Source organism: Crocodylus porosus, unplaced genomic scaffold, assembly GCF_001723895.1.
Source record: "Crocodylus porosus isolate Cpor-Errol unplaced genomic scaffold, CroPor_comp1, whole genome shotgun sequence".
In the NCBI taxonomy this organism is placed as follows: Eukaryota; Metazoa; Chordata; order Crocodylia; family Crocodylidae; genus Crocodylus; species Crocodylus porosus.
In genome coordinates this window covers 72,965,593-72,988,329 of record NW_017728909.1, presented here as the reverse complement: position 1 = coordinate 72,988,329, position 22,737 = coordinate 72,965,593, and the positions used below count along the sequence as shown (strand labels likewise).

The window sequence follows — 22,737 nt, the reverse complement described above, 5'->3', positions numbered from 1 at the left end:
GCAGAAGAGTGGGGTGACAGGTGGGATCTCTTTGATGCTGCTGGTTTCCAGCAGATCACTGACAACCAGCTTGGTTTCCAGAAGTAGTTTATTTACACTTCCTCAGTTCTCCACGGTGATATCAGATACTCATTACCAGAGATGATCTGAGGCATCAAGCCTCTTCTTAAAGACCCCCAGGGTAGGAGTCAGCACCACATCCTTTGGAAGTTGGTTCCAGATCCTAGCCGCCCTGACTGTGAAGTAGCTCTTACAGATGTCTAATCTAAACCTACTCTCCAACAACTTGTGGCTATTATTCCTTGTTATGCTAGGGGGTGCTAGGGGAACTAAGGTCTCTCTCAAACCCTTCTAGTCCCCCCCTAGTGAATTTATAGGCTGTCACCAGGTCCCCCCTCAGCCTTCTCTTGTGAAGGCTGAACAGGTTCAGGTCCTGTAGTCTCTCACTGCAGGGTCTGCCCTGTTGTCCCTGGATCCATGCTCTCAAGAAGGGAGTTTCCCATCTTATAAGTGTGTTGCTGGTTACTAATTCCTGAGCACCACGAGCGCTCGCAAAGCCGTGCCAAGGGCCCTGCAACAACCCACGCTAGCTCCCTTAACACCCTGGGGTGGAGAGCATCTGGACCCACTGATTTGAACACACCCAGCCCCTCCAGAAGCTCTCTAACCTGGTCCTCCCCAACCTGAGGTCTGGAGGTGTTCCCCTCGAGTCCATCTTGCATCACGGTGGGGAAGTCCCGGTCCCTATCCAAGAAAACAGAGGTAAATGCTGCTAACCTTGCTGAGATTCACTGGTGCTTGTAACTGCTAAAAATCCACCTATCAGATGAGAATATGATTTTTAAAATCTAACAGTCAGTACCTGGTACTTCTCTGTGCATATAATTTGTCATTGGTGTCAAGTATACAAGTATCTGCAACAAGATACTGATAGGGTTTGCTAGTTCTTTATTTGGGATTACACCATGGGATTACCATGCATGCTAAAGCGTGCAAAATATCTAGCTATCTGAACTTTGCATCTTGAACCTTTTCAGAATGGAGATCTAAAGTTTATAGCCACGCTCTCCTGATCAAGTTTAGAATGATTATATAATCTCTTAGACCGCAGGCTGCTTGGTTCAATACCAAAGCTTTGTCTGGCAAAAAAAAACAACAGTAGAGGAAACTAGCAACCTACATACTGAATGAACGGGGAAAGATCAGGACCCGAGTCTCATTGGCAGAAAATAGATTATCCCTGTTCTGCACTGACACAGGGATACTGATCTGGAAGGAAAAGAAATGGAATACCATCCTTTGCAATAATGACAACTCCAAAGAGACCAAAAGTTCTATGGATGTTGGGTGGCTTGTTGGGCAGGGCGAGCTCACCCATGGGTTCATGGTCACCAACAACAGGGCCAATATGGTCAAGGCCATCCATGATGCCAACTTAGCTGGCATTTGCTGTGTGACACACAAGCTGCACCTCACAGTCAAGGACGCTTTGGAGGTGGACAGGGCTGCCGGAGATGGTGCCATGACTACCACCCAGCTGATTTCAAAATTCAGGAAGGTGGCAGGTTACTTCCACAGCAGCATCAAGGGGGGCAAGATGCTGCGGGAGAAGCAGGCACAGAAAGCATCCCACAGCACAAAATTATGCAGGATGTGGAGACTTAGTGAAGCAACAGAAGGCCATCCATGCGATGGCCTTGCTCCAGGAGATTGGGATCAGCGATTCCCTTAACAAAACCGAGTGGAATACCATCTCCCAGATCTTGGTAGTCCTCAAGCCCTTCCAAGTCCACTGAGACCCTCAGCACTGGTGATGCCCTCCTTAGCCAGGTGATCCCCCTAGTGAGGGAGCTTGAGAACCCAATAGAGAAGTTCCAGGGGAATCAACGTTCCTGGCTGGGGCAGGCTGCTGTCACCAGACATGCAGGCACTGGTGAGGCAGCTGAAGGAAGGCATCAGGAAATGGCTGGATCCCTTGTGGTCCAGTATGATCCACATGATGACAGGCATGTATGACCCGAGGGTGAAGGGGAGCATATGCACTGGCAGCACCAAAACCTTAGATCACTGGACACAGGTGCTGGTCAACAAAGTCAGAGAGGCAGAGGGGCAGAGGCGAGGGGATGTGGAAGACAGGGATCCACTTTCCCATGCCAGCACTCTGAGCACCAGTCAGTCTCCCCCCACGCCAGCCGCTGCCAATCTGGGCCAAGGGCATAGCTTCAATGTTGGGGTTCAGACGCACAAGACCCCAGCCTTAGGCAGGTAGGAACTTCACTACATCAACCTCCTAGGTACGGAAACTCATGGACTCAATATAGATATTGGAATTCTGACTCTACAACCCGCCAGACATCTGACTCCCCAAGTACCTCTCCACTTTTACCTGCGCTGCTCCATCTCCCATCCCCCTCACCACCCCCTGATGCCTCCATTTCCATTTTCACTGACTGGCTTTCTTGCCTGCATTGCATGCTAGTCTCTGGCTTCTTTATTATTCCTTCCATCTAGGAACAGCGCGCGCGCACACACACACACACTCTCTCTCTCTCCAGGTGCTTCCTCAGCCTGATGAAGGGTTTTTTCAACCTGAAAGCTTGCTAAGATATATTTCTCTAACTATTCAGTTGGTCTACTAAAAGATACCGGATTGACCCAAAGGACCTTTTCTGCCAGTGCCATGTCTTTAGACTAACACCCTTAGCACCTGTCCTAGGTCAGCTGACCAGGAGGAGGGAAGGGCCCTGGGCACATCTAAGTCCCAAAGCTGGGGCTGGTGGGGAAAGTTCTCTGGCAGCTGCTGGAGAAGAAGCTCCTGCAGGAAAGGAAAGAAAGGCTCTAGTCTGACAGTTTGGCTGCCTAGTGCTACTGTGCTACAGTGCACTGCTTACCTGCTGTTATTTAAAGTGGTGGACTGGACTGAGGCTGTAGGGGAGGAGGAAGCCTCATTGGGGCACACTACTGTGTTGTGTAAAGGCCCCAGTGCCAATGAGGGCACGCCTTAACACACAGACAGTGTCACCATGTCACGAGTTTTGCTCGTCAGCAGCCTGAGGTGGTTTCCCAGAAATCCCTACACCTATCTTCTTGAAATCTGGCAGGCTCCATGGCCTCAGCAGGGGCTAGCAAGCCTGCAGTTTTCACCCCCCTGCACCTTAACACACACACATACACGTGACATAAGTTTTGCTTGTCAGCAGCTTGAGGTGCAGTTTCCCAGAAACCCCTGAACCTCTCTCACTGAAACTTGGCAGGCTTCATGCCTTCAGAAAGGGCCATCAGCCCTGCAATTTTTATCTGAATCAGCCAAAAAATGACAAAGGTATAGATATTTCAGTAATTCCAAATTATAGTCTATGGCTGAACCTCTGAATCAGAGCCAATTCAGTCAAATCAATTCGGGACAGTGACCCAAATTGAATAACTGTCCTCTCAATTGGCCAAATCTGAATCGAATAACTCCCGATTCACAGAGGCCTAATAACAACTAATCTGATTTTTTAAATTTCCTAGTGCAAAAATAGAATGACTATGTAATTCCCCCCTCCCCGCAACAATTGCTAAGCTACAGTTCTACCTATTTGTAGTAGATGATTGCATTAAAATAGCTGCTTATAATTTAATGCATATGTATATCACCACTTATATTAAGGCTGCGAGAGAAGTTACGATCAGGTTGAGTCCCAGCACATTAACTGCTCTATAAATAAACACAAGACCCCACAATACAAAAATAATTTAGTGTATTAACTCTGTTATTGAATGTATGAATTAAGAGTACGACTAACAAGTCACTCAACTGACTGGTCAAATATTGTCAAATGACTGCATATTTTTTCACTGGTCAAAGATTATAGCAATTTTACACAAACTACATTTTTTTTTGTAATTTTCTTGAAAGAAACATGATGTTTTATTTTTTGACATTTCTTACTGGAAAATCTGTGCTTTTTCTGTGCACTATTTGGACCTATTGGCAAATGCTTATAATTTTTTATTGAAATTTGACCAGTCAATTGACCAGACTTTATTTGACTGGTCAAAATATCCAACCCTAAATCTCAGATTCAAGATAAAAAAAGGAACACTGAAATGAACGTGTCTTCAGTAAATTTTTATCATAAGACATAAAATGAGGTCTTGACCACTTGAAGTCACTGAAGGTCCTACGGCACTTCTTGCAAAAGTAGCTGGTGTCCAGTTCATATTCTTGGCAGCTAATTACATTCTGCCTATCCCTGCAGTTTCAAGTGGATGATTTATTTTTTATCCAATTCTGATCCTAAACTGTGGCAATTTTGCTGTTCACTACTAAAGTAAATGAAACTCTGCTTCCAAGAACTGTGCATTACATCAGCTGATCAAATGATTCTTCTATATAAGCTCGTAAAGTGTTTTCAGATCTTTGAGAAAAAAACCCTGTATATAAATATTGCTATTACCTTGGCCTCTCCATCTGGTAAGAAGAGGTAAGCTCCACTCTTATCTCTGTTACTTGTGGTTCCATACCAAGCAAACTCAACCTTTATTTGATGATTTTTGCCATCTTCTTTTGTGGTTATTTTCTAAGGAAAAGAATCACAATTTGAAATATTGACATGTTCAGTTTTTTATGCATCAGAATCACAAATCCCACTGAGAACACAAAACACATTTCAAATTGTGAACCAGTGTACCTCCAAAAGTCCAGAGTTCCCAGAGAACCACAGCTTCATATAGGAGTTCTCTAAAATTATGTCATCCACACCATTTTGCATCTCGTTTATCTTGAAAATGCTATCTGGGATCACCTTTATATTGTTGCTTCCACTAATATACATGTTATAATCAGCAAAGACTGTTTCTGAACTTGGAACCTCCAAAACTTGGTAAACTCCCAACCCCAGAGGTGACAGATGTGCCACAAAAGAAATCTGTTGGAGAAAGAAGAAGGTACTAGATATAAAAAACAAATATTATGAAAAGTGAAAGTTTAAACATATTGCACAAAACTCAAGCACAATTTAATCCTGCTTGCTTCAGTGGTTATACCTATGGCCCTGAGAAAAATCACAATTTCACAGACTGCATGGAAACCACAAAATTTGTGAACATAGGCAGTGAAAGCCTGGGGCTAACAGGGCTTAGCCCCCCTCAGACATGGGGCAGCCCAGGCATGGGCTCCAAGTGACTGCAGTTGGGAGGGAAGCACACATACACACAGAAAGCCTGCCTGGGATTGCAGCCAGATGGCATGCAGAGCACTGCCCACCAGAGCAGGTAAACTGGGGAAGGGTCGTTGGGGATAGATTGAGGCCCTCACATTGAGGGAGGGACTGGGGCAGAGGCATGGGCAGGGACTAGAGCGAATGGGGCCCCAGGGCAGGTTGTGGGATGCTCAGAGCATGGGTTGCTCATCCAGGGGTGCAAGAGGGCTCCTGCTGCTGCACACACCTTGGGAGAGGCCCTGGGGGCATGTGCCCCCCAGATTTGTGCATGGGGTGGAGGTGGACTACCATTCCGAGCATCTCATGACCTGTCCTGGGCCCCATTCACCTTAGCCCCTGCCTCTGCTCCACTCCCTCTCTCACTGCAGGGGCCTCAGTCCACCCCCTCCCCCAGTGTCCCTTCCATTTCCCTGATTTACTTACTATGGTTGGCAGCGCTCTGCACACCATCTGGCTGCAATCCCAGCCTCCTGTTGGTTCTGTGTCTGTGTGCACCCCCCCTCCCCGCACTGTGCCCAGAGCTCACAGCCAGGCTGCCTTGCTGCCCTCTGCACTCCCCCACATTTGGGGGAGGCTAAGCCCCATTAGCCCCAGCCTGCCATTGCCTATGGCTGTGTGCTTGTCTGCCGCATGTGTGCTGGTAAAGCATCATTTTTCATGGAACTACTGGGACCCACTTGCCAAGATCAATGGTAGTTCTGTGAATATTCTGTGAAAAAATGATACTTTACCCATGTGTGCGTCACAAATTTTAAACAAGATATCTGTGATTTTCTCAGGACCCTAGTTATACCAGGGCTGAATTTAATCCACCTTGTAAAAACAAAAATAAATTACTAATACAGTGTGTTACTAATAGGAAAACCTCATATTGCTAAATAAAGAAATACCAATTATTGCTAAATAAAGAAATACCACTTATTCATCACAAATAAAAATAAATACTGTTACTGTTAAGTTGATTAATAGCAGGATCACCACTTACTATTATAGCGACTTTTTTGGTGTGTTGCTCTTACAGAATACACTTGTAGCCTGAATTATTAGGCTGCACCTCAAACCCACTTAAAAATCTGAAAAACGATATAAAAGAACGGTGCCCTACAACTGCTCTCTATTTTCTGCTTGCTTAGAAGCTATATAAAAGTAAAATAATACAGTAGATACATTTCCAGGAGAAATTTGCTCAAAATTCCAGTTACACGTGTCTTTTCTTCTTCTAGAAAGCTTCAGATATCTGCACTGGAAATTAATTAGCAGTAAATATTTCCTTGAAGGAGGGTTGGAAAATAAACAGTGCAGGAATGAGATCCTTAAAAAAAAAATAAAAAAAAAACCCAAAAAAAGAATTCTACCCAGCTTCCAAATCAAAAGTATTACTAAGTAAACATATTAGATAGGGACCTATGAAATATTTTACAATTTTCACTCCCAGTTTTATGGCCAAACATATATAGCATCTGAAACCCAGTTTTCTTTATAGTATTCTTTTTCATGAACTATATAGCTTCTAATATGAAGCTACAGCACATAGCAAATGAAAAAAAAAGCAGAAAACAAAACTGATGGCTTACTTTCACATAGTAGGACATGATAATTACCTTAAGTATCTGTTAGAACCAAAACAAGTAGCTGGCTCCTGAACAAGTATCTAACCTGAATACAGCATAATAGAAATGACAACTTGTCTCCAAATCAATAAGATGGGAAAACAAGACACAACTGCTCAAAGCTTTGAACCTGAAGGGCCCATTTAACACATAAATCACTGTAGATCCTCAATTATCACCATGCTTTTCTAGCCAAAGATATACAATATGTGAAGTCCAGGCTTCTTTCAGTATCCTTTTTCATGAACTATGTAGCTTCTAACATGAAGCTATACAGAAAACAGAAAATCCAAAAAAAAAAATGCTTTTTATTAAAAGTAACATACCTGATATGATTCATGTGATACTGTAGTAGTTCCACCCCAAACAGCACAAACCTGGACCATAACAAGTTTTCCAGATGGGGATAATACTTTAACTTTGGGTGAATTCACATTCACTGAAACTACTGAGAACCGCTCTTGTTCTGTTGGATTATAAATCAAAAGGTACCTGCAAAAATATTTTTTTTTCCAAATTATCTTTGTGAAAACCAATGTTTATTTTCAAGTTACCGCATTGTTTCCCACTAATTATTTAAGCAGAAACAAGTATTTAAACAAAAATTTGGTCACAATAATAATATTCAGGATGTAAGCAGGAAACAATGAATAACTAACAACAATTCTTCAAAAGATTTTTAAATGTTACTATTTCTCATAATCTTCAGACAGAAAAAGGTATCTTATGGTACTTACAAAAGTCCATTACAATTAAACTGATTTTTAAAGCATTTTCATAAACAGTTATAATTACAGCCTAACAGGACAATCTTTGACGTATTTTTTTTTAAATACTGAATTATTGTACACTGCCTAAAAGTAAACAATTATATTTACTGTACAATTATGTATTAATTTTACTCATCTTATTAGTGAGATCGGTGCAGCAAAAGAATAAAAAAGACAAACTACTGATGTTTTCCAACATGTTAGAAAGAAATATCTTAGACCTCTGTTTTTAAGAGCCCACTGCTGAACCTGAAAGTTCTGAGAAATCAAACTAGTGATTTGAAAATAGCCAATTGAAGTATACTTCTACTTAGAGTTGATGTATATTTTTTCAAGTGTATAGTTTCTCTCTGCTATAAAAGCAAACCCCTTATCTCCAAAGCCTGAAACCTTTTAGGCATTCCCTACAAGCTAATGGCAGTATATAATGGGAAAATGCATGTTTACTTGACGGCCCTCATATGAGCCTAACATAGGTAATAAGTGCCTTTGTGAGTGCTCTCCTGTTGCAGCAAAGGTTGCATTTGTAAACCAATCAAATTACAAGTTTTTAACTTTTAAGGTAGTAGTTTCCACAGTCTATTGAGCATAGGCACTGCAAGTAAGCCCCACCCCTATATATGGTCTGTACAAATGACAGCAAAGGCTCCTTCAATACACAGATGGAGATGAGTCAAGTATTGACCAAAGGGAAAGAGTGAAGTCAAACCTCTAAAATGAATTCTCTCTCTTATCTTTCATCAAAGTAAAACATTTCTGTCTTCATCTTTCACATATTTTTCCCATAAACCCAACACCTAATATCTTACATGAAAAATTAATTGGATAAATATTATAGAAAGCTAGTAAAACAAAACCACCCCCCCATAAATACACCTTAAACTTTCAGTACTTTTTTGTTATGTCACTGAGTCAAAGTTATATGCTAACTGTATGCTTTTGCACAGCTAACCAAGACCAAATACAGCTTCATGCCATGCAACATAGAAGCTGCCACATGGCAATGACAAGGGAAAAGTTGACCTAAGTGCCAAAGGCCCTCTCTAAACATTCAGGTAAAGATGCAACGGGATCCGATGTGCAATTTACACAATCATGCCTCCTGCCACACCACACATGCACAGCAGAAAGTGCGATTGTGGGATCAGGCATTAGATCCCATCATGCCTTATTGTCAGTGCAGGGGGAGCCCAATCCCAGCCTCCCCCTGCACTGGCAAGATGCAACCTCCTGCAGCTAGGATCACCACACACAACTAGGGCTGGAGGATGCCCACTGTGACAATCTCCCCACTCCAGGGCTACATGAAAACACCAAGGCAGGGGGGATCACTGCAGGGGCAATCCCCTCCCTTCCCCACAATCCCACTCCAGGGGTGATACCCCAGGTCAGGAGGTGGAAGAAACTCCTGGGGCTAGAGGATCACTATGATCCTCCCACCCCAAGAGTTTCCCTGCTCCTCTGGGGCAAGAGGACTGCCCCTGCAGCAATCCTTGAGCCCCAGGAGCCCTAGGGATCATGGAAGCTGTAATCCCCAGTGTCCAGGGGTTTCACTCAACCCTGAGCCCTAGGAATAATGGCTGCTGTGATCCCTAGGGCTCAGGGGATTTATGCTGAGCACAGTGCACCCCTGTAGTCTCTCTCTGGAAGATCCTGCTACACATGGAAATTAGAACTTGACAGCAACCAGCTATAAAGTTAGTATACATTTTCAAGTTCTAACTTTATAGCTGGCTGGAGATTTTTATTGCATAATAGCTACTTTGCAAATGTAGCTGGTCTCCAGGGGTGCCTACATCAGCCAGGAGACTGCTCTGACATAGGTGTCTGGTGCCACTTGATTCAGAGAGGGCACGTGCACCTCTTGAGTCGGGGGGGCACTTCTGGAAGCAGTGCGGCCGCTTTGGTTGGTGGCTCCCCAGCCAGCACTTGCTCCTGCCTGCCAGCTAAACAGGGAGTGCAGACTGGCAGGGGGTACACCGGCACTCGGGGGTGCATATGCACCCCCATGCGTCACCCCTGTGCTCTGACACGCTGTAATTACAGCACATTGGAGCAGACTTGATTAATCAAGGTAATAAGTGCCTTTGTGAGTGCTCTCCTGTTGCAGCAAAGGTTGCATTTGTAAACCAATCAAATTACGAGGTTTTAATTTTTAAGGTAGTAGTTTCCACAGTCTATTGAGCATAGGCACTGCAATTAAGCCCCACCCTTACATATGGTCTGTACAAATGACAGCAAAGGCTCCTTCAATACACAGATGGAGACGAGTCAAGTATTGACCAAAGGGAAAGAGTGAAGTCAAACCTCTAAAATGAATTCTCTCTCTTATCTTTCATCAAAGTAAAACATTTCTGTCTTCATCTTGATTAATCAAGTCTGCTGGTCTGTGGTAATTACTGAACTCCAGTCAGCCACCACTAAAAATTAACACTCAGAAAAGACAGCACTTCAGCAATGCTACAACTGCACAAACCAACGTCTTTCAGGTCAGAGGACAACTCATGGACCTATCTATCCCAACCCACACGGAGGCAGTCTGCCTTCATGTATTATTGCCATGATCTAGCTATCAAGCAAAGATTTAGAATGACTACCAATCCAGAGCACTTCTTCGTGGCATTGCCACAGGTAAGCTCTTAGAGATCATTCTCCTGAAAACTGCTAAAATGTCTCTCCTATTACTATTTGCTTGTAAGACCCTGCAAGAAACTAAATTAGTGAGAACATTTCACCACAAAAACAGTGAGGGTTGCTTAATCCAACATTAATGAAACTACTTTTGTAAGCTCCCCTTACAGGGCAAGACAGTGCTGATTAGTTTATCATCATTAAATTTAAAACAAGAAAGATGATTAAAAGTAGAAGTTCTCTCTTATTGTGTACATACATAATGTCCAACATATGGGAACCCAGATCATGGTTGGTGCCGTTACGTGTTACTGCAGCATAAATGACCACCTTGAGAGTCTTCAGGGTAAAAACACTATAGATCCCTTGGAACCAAACCATGAAATGTCATAAATTTTGCATCAACATTATTTATGCAAACCTATAGCAATAGAGATGTTAACGCGATTACTGAAAATAATTTCAAAGTTACTTTAAGATACATTTTACTGGCAAAATAAAATGTAAAAAATGCATATTACAAAAGATTACTTATCTCTAAATCTACTCCTTAGAAAAATACCTGTATGAAGGATTCTCATTACTAAGTCCTGAGCTCCCAGCAGGAAGGCAAAATTAACTAACTTTAAATATACACTTCAGCAAGGCATCACTCAAAGCCTTTCTGGCTCCCTGGTCAGTCGTATGTTAATTATCTTTCAGTTCCACCTTCTAACACATAACCAATTAAAAATGTCTCTTATACAAACAAAAGACGTGAACATTATAATATCAGTCAGAATGGAAGCTATAAAAATCAATGTGTACAAAAATCATATTAATTAAAAATGTTTTTATAGTGGGGTTAATGAATGACTGGTACCTGCATGGTATCTTCAAAAAAGCAGAACAAGTGTAATTTTTTTTTAAATATATAAGATTTCTTACTCTTTAAAGCTATATTAAGCAACATTGCAATTTAAAAAGAAATGAATTGAAACACTGCAACAGCCAGTCATAAGAAGAGAGTTCAATACCCAATAGGTAATAGTCAAGATCATCCTTTTTTTCTAAAAAACATATTTCAAACCTAATTCAAATGACATATCTAGTATATGTCCTCATGAAAACAAACATGACTATATTTTACATGGCTTAAAGTAAAAGTTATCTGAAAACAAATAAGCCCTCAAAGCCAGTCTTTATGGAACAGAGAAGTAAAACTGTCTTACACAACAAATACAAGAAATATCTTGTAAAAGTATAAAATAAACACCTTCATATTACCAGGATTGAACCATTCTTGAAACTGGCAGTGGAAGCCACTGTACCTCTGACAAAATAACCAGGCATGTTGTTTGACTTGTGGTTAGTCAAGTTTATAACAAATTCATCTAGATAATCTTCTACTGATAGTGTTAATAAGAATAGATATCAGCACATATAACAGTCAAATGGGCCTTGAGGTCTTTTCTGAACTCACGGGAAAACCACAAGGATTATGCCATGTCAGACTTATGAAGAACCATCTCACCTGTAGGAGTGAGAAGGTCATTGACAAATAATACACCCATTAAAGTGGTGTTTCAAAACACTACTGTAAAAAGAAAACAATCTTGTATTAGATAACAGTGCCACTTTACTCCTGTAAAATTTCCTGTAAAGGTGAATCCACTCTTAGAGACCACAATCATCATGCTATTAATTCAACACCACCAGGAAAATAGCTACCTATTAAATTAAATTAAAGCATAGGGATCTAATTAATCTAAAAAGGTGGTTGTATCAGCTCTATGAAGACTACTGTAATATCTCATAACACTAGAAGCATTTTAATGGAAGGATGCGAAGCCACATATAAACCTGGCCATAAAAGGTTGAAGGTAGACTTTCTACTTCAGTGAAAATTCATATACACAATAGCTACCAAACATACCTGGAGAACGTCAGTCTGAGTTACAGTCTTCGGTAAGTGATGAAGCAGGTCAAGAAGCTTTTTGGTAAAGTACTAATCTTGGCTTGCTGCCATCATGCTATAAGCTGTTTCTGTTTACATTCACAAACTCTCCTGATAAATGGTTTCTGAGAGACCAAGAGGAAATAAGCTACCTATTTAAGAGCTTCCATCTACCCAAGCAGAAACCAGGATGTCAGGGAAAGAGTTCTCATGGAATGGCCTGGGGCTTCTTGATTGGAAGGAATCACCCAGTGCTGGACTCTCAGGAGGGGGTCACAGCAAGACTATTTGCAATAGGAAAGAAACCAATACCTGTGCAGCCATGTGTATCCTTAGGAGGATTTGCAGCAAGGGACATTTAGGTTTTCAGCAAGGGAAGTTTAGATTAGATTAGGGGGGAAAAAACTTTCTTACTAGGAGGTTAGTAAAGCACTGGAACATGCTAACCAGAGAAGTTGTGGAATCTCCATCCCTGGAAGTTTTTAAGACCCAGCTAGACAAAGCCTTGGCTGGGATCTAGTTAGGGATGGTCCTGCTTTGAGCAGGGGAGTATGACCTCCTGCTGTCCCTTCCAACCCTATTTTTCTATAATTCTATGATCAACTTTCTAAGTTTTGTTACCAGTTACCCCAGATTGGCATAGACAAGCTCTCTCTTCCTCAGCAATTCTTAAAAAAGTAATAAAATAAAAATAAATGAAGGCCTTCAACCTTTGTCTCCTACAAGGCTGAATGTATCTATGCTTGCTACATTTTAGAAGTGGAGTCTGATAAGCGAGTACTAATAGCAGATTATCTTTGTAAAACCACTCAGCTACCCAGGCATAGGGGCAAGTAAGTAATTGATATGAAATATCAAAGTCCTTCAATACTCAGTTCTTCTGAGCTCTCAGGACACAGATGTTATTATACACACACATATGTATACAGTACTAAGAATTCTAAATCTTAAGTAGTCAACTAGTTTTTGTGTTTTTTTGTTTTTTTAAGTAGCAGTGAATTGAATTCAGGGAAAAAAAGTCCTGAATTGCCTGAATTTTTTTCCTAACGACTGTAGTGAAGTATTTAATGAGTTTTGTTTCACCAGTGACAGACTTTTAGGACTCTTTTTCTCTCTAAAGAAGAATCCTGATACCTTGGTCTACACCAACCTAGGAAAATGATAAAGTTCCTATATTGTCATACTTCTCCAACTTTTGCACATAACAAAATTCAAATTAAAACTAAATAAGAAAACTGTTTCCCAACTATTTAGAAAGCTTTTTCTTCACAGAACCTCAAATTTTACAAAACATGCAAGATTCCTTCCTTTTTTAAGAGTATAAAACTCTCTTTTCATGAAGCTGTAGCTTAACACTTTGTCTAAACAACAGGTTAGATAAAGCTCTGGAGAGTAAATTGGGATTCCCATGCCCTCTGAGACAAGAATTAAAGCACCTGGAATCAGTTGAGGGTTGAGCTGAAAATTATATTTTAACTACATTTTTTCTATACTTTCCTTCATCTATGAAGGAATTGTGTGTTTCTATTATGTAACACTAAAACTGGAATGGATGTAGGACAAGCAGTCAAACACACAGCCTTTGGGTTGTACCTGGCCCCACCATCTGGACCCTAAGTCTAATCAGACCCACACAAGGCAGAGTGCAAGCCTGTGCCTGCAGGACTGGACTAGGCCCACAGACCTCTTTCCTTTTCCCCAGCATACCTGATCCAGCAGCTACTTTGGCTCAAATTCCAGAGCAGCTGGAATGGGCACCACGGGCATCACAGTCCAGAGCTGCTGGGTTGGGCGGCACATACAATGCAATCCAGCTGAGACAGCCACTACATGCAGCAGTCACTCTGGTCAGACTGCACCACACGCTGTGCCTGTTCCAGCCACTCCAGGACCTATGTCTCAAGTAGCACAGGTCCCAGACCAGATGGAGCAGCCACCAGATCAGATATGCTAGGGGAAAGGGGCCTGTGGGCACAATCTAGCCCAAGAACTAGTCTCATAGCACTTCTCGGTACCACAGGGACTAGATGAGTTTGACACCCTTGATCTCCACACCAGAGCATAATAGGGAACTGGGATCAGTGTGCCAAAAGACCACAGTGCTTTGTTTGCAACCCTGCAATGTGGCTCCTCTATGGCCACCTCCCAAGTCTATCACCTTGGTGTCACAAACCATTTCCCAGATGTGACCTTAACCTTTTTAAATGGATGTAAAGACATGCCAAAGCTACTATTTTCTGGAACATCAGCCCAGACACTTGGCTTCTCAAGTTCAGTGCAAATACTCAACTACCTGCCCATCCATGATACAAAACAACTTATAACACACACAATATCCACATCCGTAAAACACTCCACCAACTGGAAACAAGTGCAGTCCCAGACCTCCCCTCCACCTGGAGTAAACAGATGACGGCAGAGATGGCAGCTCACAGGCAAAACCGACACTAGCACGGACGACCGGTGATGCCTTAGTCGAGGGGGGTCCAGCCGATTGCTGCGGCCACTTCCGGAAGTGACTGCAACCACTTCTGGGAACGCCACGGCACTCCAGTCCCTGGCTGGCGCTTGCAGGGGGGGGCACTGGCACTCCTGCCTGCCCCCCTAGCCACTACCTAAACAGTGAGCACGGCCAGTCAGGCAGTGCACCGGCACTTACGTGTCACCACTGGATACTAGCATCTTTTCCAGTTTGAGTTGATGGTCCTAATAGCATAGTTCAAGAGCATGTGATGTCAACCAGGTCTTTGAGGTCCATGAAGTCACATGCTTCTACTGCCAAGGAACACTTGCACTCTAAGTGAGGATGCCATTAGCAAGTAGACCCAGAGGCTGCGTTCAGACAAGCGTGGACATTTGGTTTCTCAGGGACAACTAGTAGAGGGACACCTCCTGTCGCTGCTAGTTGTCCCTAGAGAATGTCTGTGCCACACACCCTCTGGTGCATGGCAGGTTACCCCAGGTGGGGTAGGAAAGGCTCAGGCCAGTAACTGTGCTGGCTCCAGCAGCCTTACCTGGAGTCCTGGGGACCAGGGAAGCTGCAGCCGCATTGCTCCTGCAGCTTGGAGCCCGGCTGGCAGCCAGAGTGTGGCTCTGGCTGGCCAGGCTCCAGTTTTGGGTGGCGCGCACTGTCCCCACAGGCACCACTCTGCTTTTTCTGTGCGGATTTTTTTGACCCCTGGATTGCAAAGACTCCAAGAAATATATAATTTCTCCAAGGAAGGAAGTGCACGGGAGGGGCAACCTTTGAACCCAAGTAGTATTTATATTTGTATTTAATATACAATATAATATAAATGTGCGTCATCCAGATGGTCTTATAACTACAGACATCCTTTATGAAAGTGAATACTTGCTTGAGAAGTAATACACCTTCTCCCCAACTCCTATGCTGATCATCAATCCCAATGGCTTAAATCTTTTCAGAAATTCAAACCATAATGAAATCATGAACAGCTGAACAGGAAGAACAACACTTGCAATGAACTACAGACCTTTCCCCCCTATCACTTTCCCAAACTGCTGGAGGTTCATGTGAAAAAAAGTGAAGACAAAAAAGGATTGGGGAGATTCACAGTTTTAGAGCACATTCTATCCATTCAGCCCCTTAAAATTAGTTTTAAATATGCTAGGGAAGATTTGTAGCCTATACCTCAACCATGACATCATGCCAACGGGAAAATGAGGAGGGGGAACTTTGTTGAATTTCATCCTGTTAATTTCAGAATATTTCTCCAATTTATCAAAATCATTTTCAATGCTGATCCTACCTTCCAAAGTGCCTGCAACCTCTCCCAGCATGGTGTCACCTGCAAATTTGATCAGCATATTCTGTTATATTATCCAAGTCATTAAAGCAAATACTGAATTGTACAGAACCAAGGACAGATCACTAAGGTGTTAACAGTCTGACTGAAAAAGAAGACACTGCTTCTTTCTGTTTTTGGCCCTTGGTCTACTGCTTGAAGGGAAGGACTGTGCTTCTTCTATCTTCTCACCTGGGCACTAAAGGATAAGAGACCTGAAATACAATATCTAGTATGGGTTAACTGCCATATTTACTCAAATCTAAGACAAGCTCAAATTTAAGATGAGCCCCCCATAATCATATTTATGTATGGAAAATGTATAAAGCTGTTATACTTTTCCAGGTATTAAATCTAATTATGGTAGGGTTCCTCTCTCCACCATCACCCGACTCCCCCTTCATTGCTACACTAAAGAAAACAGTGGTGGGGGGAGTCAGGTGATGGTGGAGAGAAGAAATGTCAGGAAGCCCTTTTGCCCTCTGTCCCCCATACTTCTTCCCTTTGTGGCCTTCCTGACCCGCCATCTGCACCCTCCCCATCTCCAGTCTCTGCTCCTTTCCCCACCAGTTCCCCACCATCTCTGCCCTTACCCCCGACATCCTGCTCACTGAGAGACACTACTTGAGCTTTGTTCCCTGCTGGGTCACAGAGTGCAACACACAGAAACAGCCCTTGCCAGGCTATGCAGCAGTGGCAGCACTGCTTATTGGCTGAGCAGAGGATGGAGTTTCCCTGTACTCCGTGTCTGGGAGGAAATCCTACCAAGCTGGAGCCAAGCTGTACCTGACAGCGAGAGAGGAAAGGGGCAAAAGTAGGGGAGGAGGGGGCAGAAGCTGCAGAGGACAAGCCGGGGCGGGGGGAGGCAAGAAGCTGCAGGCTGCTGTGGGTCTGACTCTGGCCCCAATCCAGGCTCAGGGCCAAAATCAGAGTTGCAGCAGCTTCCTGCCTCCCCCCCAGCTTCATATGCGAATTCAAGACAAGGAGCTTCCTCTCCCATGCTGAAAATTTCATCTTAAATTTGAGTAAATACCTACTTGCAACAACACTGACAATGCTTTATTATTCTGGGGTTACAGTAAAAAAAATGTGGAAGTCTCTTACCCTTCCAGGTTATTAAAGCTGACACTAAATTACTTGATTTTTCTTTGTCAATCCAACAGCAAACATTAATTTAATATTAACCTACTTTGTCTTATTTTTTGATGATGTTTTTAACACTTTTTGGGTGACAAGTTTAGACTGATTTCTTCTCCAATGGGGCATTGTACAGATTAAAGCTCAAATTTTACTTATGCCTACCTGACATCTAAGACTTAGTAGCTATTTGTACTAGATTTCAAATAATGTATTATTATTCATTATTATTTATCCAGAAATACGTACTAGATTTGAAATAATTCTAATGCCATTCAAGGCATCTCTCCCAGTGGAAGAAACATGTGCATTCCACCCTGCACACAGCTCTCCTACTTTGGCAATTGGTCTGAGAGAGTTGCCTACAGGAAGCAAAAAGGAAATGCATGGCCCTGGTTGGAAGGAGTTCATATTACATACCTTAATCATTTTAGGATCTTATTTTTCTGTAGGGCCATGGGTAGAGATGGACAGACCCACTCTTAGCCTAATAGTCTAGTGATTGTAACACTTTCCTAGGATGTGAGAGACCTGAATGCCACTCTGACAGATGTTCACTTTAAGTTACGATGGGCTCTAATCCTCAGTACCAACTATACCTCTTGCCATGCCATGGCAAGATGCACCATTTTAGGATCAGGAATTAGACCCTAATCATTCCTTTCTTGCTGGTGAGTGGGAGCCCAAGCTCATAAAACCAAGATGAAACCAATCAGCTGATTAGCAGTTGAGGCTGGGAACCAAACCAGTCCCTGGCCCAAGTTTACAAAGAGCCTGACACACAGAAAATCTTGCACTGGGTTGCCACAGCCTGACACCAGGCTCTCTGTATACCAGGAGCTGTATAAACCCCATGTGCCACCCAGATAAGCAGGATACAGGGCTTATACAGCATCCCCCACATGGGGAGCCCAGCACCAGGCTGCTGCAGCTGGGCAGCACACCGGGCCACATGCTCAGTTTAAGGTTAGATACCAAGCCACATATAATATGCGGAATAACTTTGTGGTTCATTTACTGTATTATAATGTCTTAAATTGACTTGCACATATGTCCGGGTTACTATTTAAAGCACAGTCCATTTGTTAATTGTGTCTTAAAGGTAAAGTGTGCTGAACACCTCAGGCATTTCAGAAGAGAAACAGGATTCAGGCTTATATTGAGTTTAGGTCAGTGATCCGCTAACAATTTCAAATTAAATCGAAAGTTTGCTTTAAACTAGATCAAATATGCAGCTATATAATGACGCTGTTGTAACAGTTATAACATCAAGTTCTCTAAAATGTCTATCCAGTTTGAGATACCAAAACAGAAGATACAGATAACACATGGAAAAAATGTAACATCAAAATGATGGTAATATATCAACTCCAACTAATCTTCCCACAGGTATAAAATGTCAAGATCTAAAATTGCTATGAATACAACAGATAAAAGGAACCTGTACCTTTGATGACATACTCATACTAAAAATAGTTTTTGTGCATTTGTAAGAGATTGTTAGCCTTTAACATACCTAGCATAAACAGAGTTTTTGGAAATATTTTTTCATGCCCAAATAAGAAGACATCTTCCAGGGTAAAAAACAACAGAAATTTAAATTTGACAGTGTGAAAACACTTGCAGAAGAATGAATATACAGATCTAACATTTAATTTCAAGTCAAAGGAAGTACAAATCAGCACCTTGCTTTAATAAGGTGGATCAATAAAGACAGCACCAGAATCTATTGTCCACAGATCAAATTCAAACCAATTTACTAGCACAAGAAAAAAATATATATTGTCCACAAATAACAATTAGAATCATAGGAAATCAGCACGTCATAGGGACAAAAAACCAGACTGTAATTGATAGGAAAGTGATTTTAATAAAGTTTAAGGGATTAAATGATTAATTTGGAAATCAATCAAAATATTAAGAAATAAAATTTTTACCATCTCTAAAAGAAGTAATAATTGACAGAATTTGATTAATGTGAAATGTAAGATGTTTAAGGACAAATAATTTTTTGTGAGAAACAAAGCAAACCCATATTTTAGCTGCCTTTTTTTTTTTTTTAAACCATTCCTGCAACGTCTATCCTAACAAAGCACCTGATCAAGCCCCTTGGATCTCTTCATAGGAACAAATAAACCCAACCAACATGCATATCAGATTTCTCTCTAAGATGCCACAAAGGCCTGTGAAGATAGAAAGTAGGCAGGATACAGGCATATAAATTCATGCCTCTAGCCTCAAGGAGAATCTCTGATGGCAGCAATATAGCTTCATGTGTTTTGTATCAGTGGAAATCGTATATAGAGGTAGACAAATGGAGCTGCCAGATGACAGAGCCATGAAGAGAAAGGAAAAAAGGAAAACACTAACCTCCTGCTGATCTCATAGATCTCTGCACAGATCTCTGGAGATCAGTCAGTATTCAACATGGGTCCAATGACCCTTTTTGTGAAACAACAAGTATGAGAATACCTGAGAGGCAACATTTTGAGACTTCCTCATTGGAAAGCCACTTCCCAAGATTTTCCATTCCCATGAGACAATTACAGTCCAAGAAGAATAGATATTTTCTAAGATTCAACTGTTCACTCTCTCATTTCAGAAATCTACCCAAGTCATTTGTTAAAAGGACAGAGAGAGAGATGTAGCTCAGATAGGGCATATATTTTTTCATTAGATAAGGTTCTTATTTGCCTTCTTCAAAAGAAGCTAGCCATTCATCCTTTATGACATAACATGGAAACAGAAATAAGATTTGGGTCACATAAAGTAGCCTTATTATAACAATAACTAGCAAGTCCTTCCATCCAAATAAGTTGACATCATATAAAATTGATCTAGAAAATTATTTAGAAATAGCCATTATTAGTCTGTTGAGGCCTACCTTCACGCAAGGCAATTGCAACAGGCAATTCTGAGACACAAAACACCTTCAAGAAAACAACACTCACAGTAAACACAGACACAGTGGCACAATAAATAAAAACTATAGGTTTTGAGAAAAAAAAAACACAAGAGGCCAACATCAACCTAAGACAACACTTTCTCTAAATGTTATGTACCTACTATACAATCCAGATACGAGTACTTCCTATGACTTGGATGCATTTCTAGTGGCACATATATCCTATGTACCAAAACTACTCTCCAATTAAGGATAAAAGGATTAAGTCCAAAGGCACTATTTTAAATTATTCTTTTACCACAAAGTTGTGAAGTGTTCTGAAGTCCAAGATGGGCTTGAAGCCCCCTGACTTTTTCAGGATCAGGAAGTACCTTCACTAAAATCCTTTCCTTGTTCCTCTTGTAGTGCAGGCTTTATTAATCTGCATTTAGAAGGGAAAAAAAATCTGGTTCAGAAGAAGAGAAGTTTTTAAATATGCCATATCACTTCAGTCTGCACCTTGAAAGCCTTGAACTAACTAAAGTATTGCCTTTAGCAACTCCAAAAGAAAGGTTGATAGAAACAGCCAGGGTCTAAAACATGAGAAACTGTATACCAGGGCAGGCAATTATTTTAGCTGGAGGAACACTTAATGAGTTTTGGCCAGCTATCAAGGACTGCAAGGGCAGCCCTGCCCCTTGACAGGCACCCTGCCCCCTAGTCACTATTTTGGGATCAGAAGTCCTGCCCCCTAATCCCTGACCTTTGCCACCAGAAGTCCCTCACCTTGCCCCCAGAAGTACTCCTTTTGGCAAGGGGATTTGCCATCTTGGAACCAGAAAAAAACCCAAATTGTATGTTAAAAATCAAACATCCACAGTAACATATTTTAATTTTTTTTAAAATCTTGATTTGTATGCATTTGCATCATGTATATACAGGTGACTGCATAATAGCTCAAAATGAAGTCTTTCTATTGTATATTGCAGGGAGTGTGGATAGGTGGGTGTGTGTGTGGATGTGTGGGAATGGGGAGTTTCTGGGAATGTGTGGGTGTCTGCGTGGGTGGGTATGGGGTTTGTGGGGGGTTGTGGAGTGTGGCTAGGGGAGTGTGTGGGGGTAGATGTGGGGTGTGCCTGGCGGGCATGGGTGCATGTGTGTTGTGGTTGATATTTAACAGGGAGCAGGGCTCCCACCATAGGCACACAGGTGTGTGTGTGTGTGGGAGGAAATGCATGTGGGCAGGGGTGAGGGAGGGTGTGGTTGTAGGTGACGGTTTGTGGGTATGGTGGGGTGTGCATGGGAGCCACTGCACATGTACTCCCCTGAGTCGGTCAACACCTGCCACGTAATAGCTCAGAGCCTGCGCACCATGCTGCACCTGCCCACCACCACCACCACCACCACCACCACCACCAACAGAGCACAGCCCCAGCCCTGCCCTCTGCCTGCTCTGAACTCACCCCAGCAGGAACAGGCCAGCCAGAACCTATGCACACAGCCCCAACCCCAGCCCGCCCCGTACCTGCTGCACCCCCGGCCCCACCCCGTGGCGCATCCTGCTGCACCCTGGGCGCACAGTGGGGCTGGGACAGCTCTGTAGCTGGGGTACACAGTGGGGCTTGGGTGGCTCTGCATGAAGCAACAGCTCCTTCCAACTGCTACTGACGCTGACCGCAGCTTCTTGATACTGACAGAGACCCATGCATACAGCCCCGACCCAGACTGTCCTGTGCCTGCTCTAGACTCACCAGCTGAGCAGCAACAACAGCAGCGGCACTGCCGGGCAGAAACTGTTCCTCGGCATGGGAGTAAAGCAGCCCCTCTGCCTCGCCACTGCTAGGCCCTCCTGCTGCAGCCACCTCTACGCTGGGCTGCCCTGCATCTGCTCTGCACTGCCACCACTGGCCCTGGGCAGCCCAGAGATGGCAATGATGGCAGCAGAGACACAGGGCAGCCTGGCACAGGTATGGACAACTGCAGCAGGAAGGGCCTAGCAGAGGTAAGGAAGAGAGGCTACCCCCCGCACCAAGGAACAGTTTCTGCCAGGCCACAGCTGCTGCTGCTCACCAGCAGCAAATCCAAAGCAGGCATGGAGTGGGCCAGGTCAGGACTGTGTTCACAGGTCCCTGCTGGTACCATGGGGCTGGGGCCAGTAGCAGCGGCAGCCGGAAGGAGCTACTGCTGCCTAAAACATATTCCAGCCATGGAGATGCCCCAAGCCGGCTGCATGTCCAGGGTGCAGCAGGACACGCCATGGGCAGGGGGTCTCTGGACCAGGCAGGACCAAGAGACCCACGGTGGGTTCCTCCACAGACCAGATTTGGCCCATGGGCCATATTTTGCTCACCCCTGCTGTATACTGACATCCTTACATACTGAAAAGGCATATCACCCTCTACCACCAAAATTCTTCAAATACATGCATATTGTGCAAATCTTTCAAGTGTTCTTAATTTGTGACTACAGTAGTTATTTATTCATAAAGAGCAGCCTATCCTTCATGGGAACAATTTATAGCAAGGCATATTTAAAAGTTAAGCTATCATTACTGCAATGCATAAGGCATTGCCATAACAAACCCAACTTCTCTTTTTCAAATACCAAGAAGTTTCTTCTAAGTTCAAGCGCCAAAAGTTTGCTATGGCAACTGCTGTACTATGTGCATCTGAGACAAAAAACATCTTCAAAATACAATGCTCTATTTCTGTAACCAGGAAAGCAAAAAAAGTGTAAAAATACTAAATTTTACATAG

At 42.8% G+C, this 22,737-nt stretch overlaps 1 protein-coding gene across 1 annotated transcript in view; it reads right to left on the bottom strand.

The window, feature by feature from the left end:
* Positions 1-22,737, bottom strand: part of MAN2A1 (mannosidase alpha class 2A member 1) — a 225,671-nt gene that overhangs the window by 65,054 nt on the left and 137,880 nt on the right. The window contains exons 13-15 of the mRNA XM_019532463.1: positions 7,144-7,309; positions 4,677-4,913; positions 4,443-4,565 (exon numbers count right to left, since the gene is read on the bottom strand). Of these exons, the coding sequence (XP_019388008.1) occupies positions 4,443-4,565; positions 4,677-4,913; positions 7,144-7,309 (526 nt within the window). The remainder of the gene's footprint in view (positions 1-4,442; positions 4,566-4,676; positions 4,914-7,143; positions 7,310-22,737) is intronic.